The sequence below is a fragment of the Merops nubicus genome, unplaced genomic scaffold (assembly GCF_000691845.1).
Source record: "Merops nubicus isolate BGI_N331 unplaced genomic scaffold, ASM69184v1 scaffold10508, whole genome shotgun sequence".
Taxonomy (NCBI): Eukaryota; Metazoa; Chordata; class Aves; order Coraciiformes; family Meropidae; genus Merops; species Merops nubicus.
In genome coordinates this window covers 3,511-14,360 of record NW_008627748.1, presented here as the reverse complement: position 1 = coordinate 14,360, position 10,850 = coordinate 3,511, and the positions used below count along the sequence as shown (strand labels likewise).

The following is a 10,850-nucleotide window of genomic DNA, read 5'->3' as shown; positions in this document are numbered from 1 at the left end:
CAGAGGCACAAAATACCTTTCCCTGTGAATGTTCTGTGGTAGTTTGTCATTATACATGCAGAAAAAAACCCCCACCATGAGGTATAAAATCATATTTATCCTTACAAAACACCAGTATTATGGAATGATACAATTATGCCCTGTTCTGATAGCATCATCAGAAAGCCACAGGGATTTTTCTTTCTTTTGCAGAAATCTAGCAGTTTAAATAAAGAATGAAGGGTCACTATCAATAGATGGCAACTAAATTTCAAGACTGAGTGGACTGTCATGTCAAGTATTTCCATCAGCATGCCCAAAGGGAAGAAAAGCCAAGGGAAATACAATCTGCTTTCCCTTCTTGTCCTTGAAAACACTTAGGAGATGCCTTTTGTGCTTAGATGAGGAGAAGAGTGTGCAGCTTTGTCCAAAGTCACTCTCTGATCTAAAAAATAATGTCCCCATGTAACAGTTTTTGTGCAGTTGCACAATGTGTTTACAGGTAACTAGAGACCAGTAGCGGGAAGAAAAGCCAAGGGAAATACAATCTGCTTTCCCTTCTTGTCCTTGAAAACACTTAGGAGATGCCTTTTGTGCTTAGATGAGGAGAAGAGTGTGCAGCTTTGTCCAAAGTCACTCTCTGATCTAAAAAATAATGTCCCCATGTAACAGTTTTTGTGCAGTTGCACAATGTGATTACAGGTAACTAGAGACCAGTAGCATGTGTTGTGCTAAAACCAATAGTCTGGTACACTTAAAAAAAGTCAATGCTCATTAATAGGTAAAAAATACAAGAAACTTCTTCCTGACTTCTTGGTTTAGCATGATGCATCCCACAGATTTCAGTCCTTTCTGAACTCTTCAGAACAGCAAAAGCAAATGGCTGTCTTCAAGTAGCTAAGTCTGATTCCATCAGGCTTCATCCATCTCTTTTGCCCCAGCTTTGGTTCACTTTGGCCCCACCTCTGAGCTGACTCAATGTTTAACCTGTGGCCTATTAGGGAACAATATTATTAATTTTCTTTCCCCCACTCCTGCAGTAGTTTTGTCTTAAGTTTGAAGAACTAATTCACCTCACAGAAGCTCAAGAAAGTGCTAGAGATGATGCAAGGGGAAGTGGTGGGAATGCATGTCCCCTAGCAGAAAATAAGGTCAACTGGTGCCTACCCTGTCTCAGTTTACCCTTGGGACTAGAGTCTCAATAATCAATCAAAAAATTGGTCAATCAAGGCTTAGCCTGATGCCCCTGAGAGGCCATTCCAGAAGGTTTTGAAAGAAGACACTATGATACATAAATATGTGAGGATATCTTAACGAGCAGTTTTATTAAACCCACCTTAGCCTGGCTAATCACAGGTCATAAAAAGCTGTTTTAAACTTGTAATAAACAAAATCTTCTTGTGAAGAGATAAAAACCAGACAAGACACAGAGCAGTCTTTCAGTAACAAATGTACACTATAAAATTATGTGTTTCCTGCTCATTAGAATGACAAGAGAGTTTAAAAAAATAGATATATGCTACAGGCTTAGCTTAAAAAAGCCCAAATATATTAACATGCTATGAATGAATCAACAGTTCAAGCAATGCTTTCAACTTGATACCTAACTTCTAATTAAGGGCTTGTCCTTTTTTCCCCTAAGAATAAAAGCTGCTAGAAATTGAGTCCCAGAACAAGTTGAATGATGTAGCAACAAATGCAGGTTGTTGAACTATGAATTTTTAAAGCATCCAGCATCACATAATTTCTCCATAGCTTTTTCCAAATCTTTTTTTTGCATCTGATTTTCATTCCTCCTACTGTATAATTCAACAAGATTTGTTAATAGCAATGGTTGGTCAGGTTTTTTTTGGTTTGTTTCAACTTTCCTTTTCTTCTTGGCTATGTCCAAGGATCAAAACTGAGTGCTACCATCCACCAATGAGCTGAGTGTAACAGCACCACCTTCTGGATTCAGCAGTGTGAGGTGGGAGCTGGAACTTCCATCATCATCACATGACAAACCTGTGCAGGAGGAACAGGATAAAAGGGAAAATAATCTAAAACTAGGTATTTAGTCGTGAGAAATAGGCACAGGAATATTAATGGCACTGTATTAGCTCAACCTATCCAACTTCAGGGGCTGAGGAGCAGTTTTAGGATGGTTCTTGTGGACCATGAGGTAGGTGGTCAGTGTCTCTTCACCACTGTACATGGTGGAATCACTCCAAATACCTGATCTCAGAGGGACTCACTTGACAGCAAGTCTCCTGTCCCACTGCTTCCTCCTCTAGTGTGGGCACCAAGGCTACTGATCCAAGTCCCAGTCTGTTTTGGGCTCATGCTGTCTGAGCAGCCCTTTTTCATTCCTTTTGATGCAAACCTGGTGGGTGGAGGATTTTATCTGATGGGCTAAGTCTGTGCAACAAGTTAGCCTGTCCTGTTTAATTAGACCACCACTTTGGCCCAGCAACCTCTTCAGAGTCTCAGTACCCTGGATCTCTAAACTTGCTTAGATTTTTCAGGAAGAAAACACTGCACTACCACTGTGTTTTGCCATGCTGAGTTGTATATTGCTTATGTGAATTTGTTTCAGGGATCCCTCACATGAAATCCTGCTGGATCATATTATCTGTGTGCTTTCACTTGAAATCCTCACATGAAATCCTGCTGGATCATATCTATGTGCTTTCACTTGAAAATATCTGTTATGAAAACTTTCAAAACATTGATCATTGTTACATTAGAAAACAGAAACTCATGGTAATTTGCTGTAAGAGGTGAACAGGGCCATTAATCAATGTAACTTAATCAAATTGCAACCAGCTATTTCTGCTGAAATTTCAAAAAACTCAGCCCACCACAAAAGTAAACTAGAGAGAGAGATTGAAATCCAACCTGATCCTGCAAGCTGAGGAGCAGCAGTGGGTGTTCAGGCACCCCTGGAAAGATTAGCTTAGTAGACTGGGGTCTTTTTTCTCCACTGACTTCTGGTAAAGCTTGACACAATTTAGTTTTAAAATGTAATTGCACTCCATGCTGTACATAGGTGTGAAAATATGCACAGGACATGCTTTAATAATACACATTTTTCTTGCACTGTGTGGTAAAGGAGCATTATTTCAGACACAGATACAGTTGCATTGGTAATGGAGTATGATGTGAAGTTTCCTGAGTGGGAAAGCAGACTGAAGGGATGGTGTCATCTGTAGTCTTTCCCTCCAAACAGATCATCTCTACAGATAAATTCACACCTGAAGAGAAATGTTGGCATTTACACGATCCCATTTTCTTCTGCTGGATGTTTTGCAGGATCTAGCCCATGCTGCTTCATCTGCACTGCAATATCAAACAAGTAGTCATAACACTCACACCTAAAATGAAAAGGAAAACAAAGTGCAAGGTAAGGCAAGGCTCACATTTTGCCATGTTTTGTGAAAATTAAGTTTTCTTCCTCAAGCTTTACATCAGCAATGTGACAGCCTGACAGCTCTATGATCATTTATTTCCACTACTGCAGCATTTTTGCTACGTGTCCTGATGTGCTGCATTTTCTCACCAGCAAATGAACAAAATTCCCAAAATGGGAACCACACAAACAGTATTGGCAGAGGCCATATAAAAGCAGAGGTTTCCTGTAGGTTTTCTATCAGGAAGGACTTGTCCATGTGAAAGGAAACTGCTGGCTAAGCAATCAGCCAGCACTGATATGAAAGCCAAACCAAGCAGTGCAGTGATGGATGAACCCATTCCCAAAACCTCTCCATGCCTTCAGTAAGGCCAGAACTTAATGTTCTGAAGGGTTGTCCACGGGTTGCAAACACACAGCCCATTAAGGTCATTAGGTTTGGAGGTATGATGGGGAAAGAAACCAGGTTGCTAAGTTCTACTCACATAGTTTTGGCCTTTTCCCATGTTTCTCCCCACACATAGACCCCGTGACGTCTGACCAGCACAGCACAGGAGTCTGGGTACATCTCCATGGCACGTGCCATCCTTTCCTTGAGATCCTTCTCTTCTGGTGTGTTCTCAATAATGGGAACCACCAGGGTATCATCGTATCTGAAAGGAAAATGAGTGTCTTTGAACACAACAGTGTAGTGGATGTGTGAAGGTTTTCCCTAAGAGGCTGTGTAAAGAGGTTACCAAATTCTCAGCACTTGTGATTTTACACTCTCCTCTTGTGAGTCATGCTGTAAGGTAAGAGCTCTCAGGAACACCTCCCACCCCAGTGTGTGCTATGCTGGCAGTAACTGAGCTACACTTGAGGCACAAAAAGCAAATAACACTTTCATGTATGAGCTGTAGCTGTTTGTTCACAGATCACTTTGTTGTTGGGTCCCTGTACAGCTTTTTTTTCAGTCTCTCCTCATCCTGTATTGGCATCACCCACAAGCTTTATCTCAGATGAAATTATTTCAAAGAATCACATCACAAAGAAGGAAGTGAAGCTGTTTGCTGGAGAGCAGGTAGTCCAAAAAGCCCCTGGAAATAAGATTGTCCTGCTAAGGCATATAAGTAGAAAGTGCAGTCAACACATGAAAAATAAATGCTCTGTGATGGAGTCATTGGTGGGCTATATGTGATCTGAAAAAAGCCTGAGAGCCCCAGTTCCAAAGACAAGATGATGCATGTTGTTCACTGGAACTTGCCTAAGAGTTTCTTCTGAAGGAGGACTGGGATATTTGGCATTGTCTGAACGTTAATTAACACTGGCAGAAACTTGTTTAAATAGATTTAATAAGTCCCCAGTTCAGGTTCAGATTTATCATTGAGATCACACAGATATGTCATGAGTGGATGCTAGTAGTACTTTCATAAAACAAAGGGAGAAAGCAACAGTGAAAATTATACAGCTTGGACTTCAAACAAGATATTCAGAAAATTAAAGAGCTTCCTCCCTTACAGTTTTCAGTGCTGAAGCTTATTCACCAAAGAAGTCTAGAAAAATAGCAAATGAGGGAAAACTAAGTGTTTTTTGCAAGTTTACTTTGACTCTTACATATTCTGATCATTAGATTGGGGGAGTTTGCTGCTAGTGAGGCCAAAGGAGATAAGGGACTGGTTTCCTAGGTTCTGCCTTCTCCTTGGATGGGAGTTTGGAAGCAGGTCCACAATTGATTCCTAATCACAATGATAAGCTTTTTAGCAAGAAATAATAACTAGAAAACTCCAAGAAGACTTTGAGTTAAATACTTGATAGCTCTTTAGTTTTATTGAAATATAAGCAGCCTACATTTAGCCAAAAATTCATACAAAATATCTTGGCACAGTCTTAAACTGTCAAAGCTATTTACTAGAGATCTAGTTCTCCTTCTGCTGAAGTCAAAGAGAAAACTATTCTGGCATCACTGGGATCATATTTAGGCCAACAAATACTTCTTCTTATCCCATCTGCAGCATTTTCCTGGATAGCTGCCAGAAAAGTTTTATGTAATTAGAAACAATATATGGTCAATCCCTTTTGTGAAAAATTCCTTTCTGTACTATTGAATTTCTTCTGAATTCAGTGGGAAGCCTTGTGGGAGGCAAGACAGTGGAATCAGTCTAGTATGGAGAAATATCTACTTATGAACCATGTGGAACAAATACAAATGCTCATGCTGACAAGAAGGTAAAGCTGGTATGTCAACCAAAAGTGAAGAAAATAAGCCTGGGTGTAAAATCACATGCCAGACACATGGTTTCCCCCTTTGCCAAAGAGCAAGAGTTAGTTACAAAAAACAACCTTGAAAAGTGGAAAGAATTTAGCATTTCCATTTTTCATCTAATTGTCACATATTACATAAATGTTGTTTGCAGCTCCCAGTTCCACATTCTGTGGGTGGAGGCCTCCAAACAAGCCATCACACATAATTTGGAATTACTCAGCACTTACCTCAGAGATCATCCTTGAAAAGTAATAACACTATCTTTCATGAGCTGTTTATTCTCAATTTGCTTTTCAAAGTCTGTCAAGTAAAATCCCCAATCCTCTACTCTCTTAACATGCCCCAAACTAGCACAGGCAGCGACAGGTGAAATCTCCCCAAATGTAGTTTGTACACTATCAATCCAACCTCATGTTGTTTGGCTCCAGTTTCAGTTTAACCTTGTAAAGATGTGTAATATTTCTCTTCTTGAGATATTTGTTAGGACATAGCTCTTTATTTGATTTGTTTCTGTAGCTCAACAGACCACAGCAGCTTTGACATTGCAAGATTTTGTCTCACATCTCTTCCACAGGCTTGAGATCTTCTTATGGAAAGCAAATGACTGATTTATTCCAAAGGTATTTTTACTTCTTATTCCTAATACTTTATATTACACATTTTAATGCACATAGTGCAAACTGCTTGTCATCTGTTGATACTGCTGAAAACAAATGGTCAGATAGTGTGCCTCTCTATAGAGAAGTACCTGTAGTAGCCTCCTGAAGTGCACTTCTGGATTCCTTTTATCATCTCCTGATGGGTAATTCTGAACTCACTCCCTGGGTAAAGAAGGGTGGCCATCACAGCAGCCTTGGAATGAGTATGGATCACTGCACCTGCCCCTGAGAGCAGCAAAAGGAAAACAAATAATTTAGAATTCATTTTAAAATGTGTCTCTTAAGAAAATTTCATTCAGATAGATGATTAATTTCCTTTGGCTGGGCACCTTAGCAAATGGTGACATGCTGTATTAGAGGGAAGAATCTACAGCAACCTAAAGAAAGGTATGAGATAATTACTCATCTATAAAGGGTAATTATGGACTCTCTTAGGACACTAGTGTTAACTTTCAGTTAGTGACAAGTACCAGGAGAGAAACTACTGGCATGATTTCAAGGAGAAACACCACTTGCACATTTCTTTATATGGTGACTGAAACATTCTATTCATTTCATGAGAATGCTGAGATTCTAAAGAATTTCCAAACTTCTTTGTGAGATGAAAGTTTAAAGACTTTTACTTTCTTTTTATCTTCTTTGATTAGCCACCAATTCTCTGAAAAAAATATTTACTGTTAACTTAGTGTCATGATGGAAAGATAGGCAGTAATTATCATTTACTTATTATGTTACAATGTTGCCAAAAATAGTTTTCCACAGGTCCACACGTCAGCTTCTAGTGCAGGAAGATCAGAAGAGACTCCCTAAACCCTTCCTAAATTTCATGTGTAGCTGACTCCAACTCCCAGGTATAAAGAACATGGTTTTGAACATCAGCTTTGTGCATGGGCACGTGGCAGTCATGGCTGAACTAAAACCATTTGCTACTCACCTCTCATGGTGTAGGCATTCATGAAAAGAGGTGTGCACTGGCTTTTCTTCAGCTTCTTGTGAGGTGGAGGACCCCTGATGTCCTGCTCATTCATGTCACAAACAAACATATCTTCTGGCTGTAAGAAAGAAGGAATTATTTTGAGCTGTGATGAGCCAGGTAGTTTTGTTTTCCTTCTAGGGAGACTATAACTACAAACATCATATATTTAATACAGAATGTGATTTTAACTCTGTAAAAATGCCCCACATTTATTCTAGCTTCTAATTCTATTGACATTGTGTAATGTGAATTAATATCAGGTATTCTTTTTAGGCAGACTACTGCCAAGTAGATACTTGTAAAACTAATATTTTCTCAGCAAGAAAAGATCCTGTATCCAAATAATCACAAGGAAAAGTAGCAACTGATTGAAAAAAAAGAAATGTAGATGTCCTTTTCCTTCTCCCCTTAAAGAATCAACAAAGGACATGAATTAAACCTCCATATAATATATTTAGCTTGTAGAAATATTTTTTTAAAAATTTGCTTTTAGTAGCTTTATGTGATTGTTATCTTTGCATCACTCAGCTGCTCATAGCAGCACAAAGACTTGTTCAGGGCAGCAATAACACTTTTTTTCTTTAATGTTATTTTAAAAATCAGCAGGGAATATAGTGGCAAGAGATTTCCTTACTCACTGCACTCAATCCACTGGTGTTGCTAGAAAAGCACAGACCACCATGGTCTTGCCTGCCTCTGCCTGCCCCAGGGAGCACTGCTGCAAACCTCCAGGTTTCTATCAGTGAGGGGATTCCTTTCACTTCTCATTGTATTCACCCTCTGATCTACAAAACAACAAATCATGGGCACATATTATTCTACTCCTGCTGGCATAAAATATTTATTGTTTACCATCACTAAAATTTTGGGCAAGGAAACACAGTCAATAGTTCAATGTACCTGTATTCTTTCCTTTTGGACTCCTGAAGGAGCAATGTAGATTTCATTCCTAAAAAAAAAGTTATAAACAGGGAAAATTGATCAACACAGGGTTTGTTCAACTGCAAGGGCACCAGAGCTCTCCCCTGAAAGAGCAAATCTAGCCCTTTATCATTTAATCACACTCTTCCTCCTTCCCCAGATGGACACACAGATGGTTTTCAGACTAGAAGTGAATCATAAAAGGACAGATGAAATCTCTAACCTGCAGGGGCACAAAACTGTGCTGTCAACTCCACCAGATATCTGAAGCTCATGTAAGGGAGTACAGCTGTATTTTTCCTACAGAGAAAAACACACAGCCTCCCCCTGCAATAATCCCAACCTCAAATCCCCAGAATTCAGAATAAAAAAAATAGAAAAAGAGAAATTGCAAGCAGATAATGATCTCTGACAGAAGAGGTGACAAAACTATTACTTAAAAATCTACATATTATGTATAAACTATTTATTATCTGTAGTATTCTACAATTCAAATCAAGGTGCACCACTTCTTGCAAGGTTTACAAGAGCAAAGACTATAAAAAAAAATTGGTTTATATGATAAATATTTTAGAAAAATCTACATATTATGTATAAACTATACTTATTATCTGTATTCTACAATTCAAATTGAGGTGCACCACTTCTGGCAAGGTTTACAAGAACAAAGGCTATCAAAAAATTGATTTATATGATAAATATTTTAAGATGGTATCTGAAATATTTTCAATAATAGAAAACAAATTGTATCACCTCTCTCAACTGTAAATCACTACGTGGTTTCAAGAGGAACATCCTAAATTCAGGAGCACAGAGACATCTAGTGAATAATCAATCAAGTTACAGACACATTTCCTAAGGCCCCTGAGATGTTTGTAGTTCTGCACAAGAGCACTTGGAAGAGCAATGAAGCTGATGAAGGGTCTAGATAACAAAAAAGCAGCTGAGGGAACTGAGGTTATTTATTTTCTGGAGAAATGGAGGCTCAGGGGAGACTTTAAGTTCCTCTGATAGTGGTGGTGTGGTGGGGGGTGGGTCTCTCCTCCCAAGTCACAAGTGGTAAGAGAAGAGGAAATGGCCTCAGGTTGCACCAGAAGAGGTTTAGATGGGTTATTAGGAAAAAGTTCTTCACTGAAAAGATTGTCAAACACTTGAAGAGGCTGCCCAGGGAAGGGCTGGAGTCACCATCCCTGGGGGCATTTAAAAGATGAGGTCTAGTGGTGAGCTTGGCAGTGTTGGGTTTATGATTGGACTCTATAATCTTAAGGGTCTTTTCAAACCTAAATGATGCTATGATGCTAACACCCCCAAAAATAGGGCTCTTAAAATGAGTGTGATCAAAATGTGGCTTTATCATAGTTGTAATTTTTAACATTAATCAATTAACACTGCCAACGTTGCACTAATTTAGTCTCAATTCCTTTGTGCTTTCAATCATCTTCCTCCTGCCATATACTGAAAAATCAAGTGGTAATTTGGTTACCAATGGAAGAAACCCATTTTTTCTTAAAATACTTTTTTTTTCTTTTTTAAATTAATCACATAGGGAAAATCAGAGAATTATTTTACAGCCTTTGAAAGACAGAACAGACAAAGAATTGTAATTAATTGCCATTAATTTTGCAACTGTAGGTACAGTCACACAGATTGCTATTCCTACACCAGGCACAACATTGGTACCAACCAAAATAAGTATTTTTGTGTAGTCTGGGCAAAACTGCTGAGGAAAACTGTGCTACTATGTTAGTGTGTTCTCTGTTGACACTCTGGCCACAACCAACATGAATCACACTGACATGACACAGAAAATAGGCTCTGTTTAGCTGCTGATGAGAAATTAATGCCAGAAAGATCTTTCCACAGATTAAGAACTGTAAAAATAAGAATTAACCCTCTTATCATTCCACTCAACGTTATTATTGCTGCTGCTTGGCTGGCAAAATGAAGCAGGGAAGGGAAACGACCTGCACAAAGACATTACAACAGCACAAATAATTTGGAGCCTTTATTTCATAGATATCTCCAGTGGCCACTGAGAGGAGCTCTGACTCCATGAAAAGCTTGGAAAGCAGGAACGGGGTGAGAAGAGCAAATTGGGAAGCTGAGGAGTGCTCCTTAGTAGTGGATATGCACCAAAAATTGGTTATCTATCCTGTTTTAATTATATTTTAAGAACATTTCCTTAGAAATTATCTCAGTAGAACAGTAATTTCCTTCTTCTTTCTTACTCTTGACTTTGAAAACTCTGTCATGGAAGTGAAATGCCCCCAGCAACCACTCAACACAGCCCACCCTCTGTCTCTCTCTGCCCCCCACATTCTTTTCCTGCCATCTTTACTTACCCATGTTTCAAGCTGATTCCTCCACCAGTTCCTGTGACCCACCCTAAACCATAAAACAGCCTACAAAGCTCTGGAATGAGATTTCTTGGATGTAGCTTCTCCTAAAAATAAAGAGAGCAATGAAAAACCATCCTAAACACTGCAAAGCTAAGAATTTCAAGTCTGAAATTGAGTTTCAAGGGGTAGTACTTTCATATTGCAGTTATGACTAATTTATGTTTATGAATTTCAGTTACAAAATGACTCTGTGTTTGCACAGGGGCCATTCACACTTTGAAATGAGCCAAAAAAACCCCAAATAAATGCATTTCTGATTACCCTTCACAGGAATGGTCTCATTATT

At 38.9% G+C, this 10,850-nt stretch overlaps 1 protein-coding gene across 1 annotated transcript; it reads right to left on the bottom strand.

Annotated features, from left to right (window-relative positions):
* Nucleotides 1-1,914: 1,914 nt before the first annotated feature.
* On the bottom strand, nt 1,915-10,608 carry APIP (APAF1 interacting protein; the record flags this gene model as incomplete). The annotated part of the gene is made up of 7 exons (XM_008946441.1): nt 1,915-1,983; nt 3,213-3,332; nt 3,853-4,020; nt 6,358-6,493; nt 7,203-7,320; nt 8,145-8,193; nt 10,508-10,608. Coding segments are annotated over 6 exons (672 nt in total), but the record flags the coding sequence as incomplete, so codon positions are not given.
* Between the last annotated feature and the right edge of the window lie 242 nt (nt 10,609-10,850).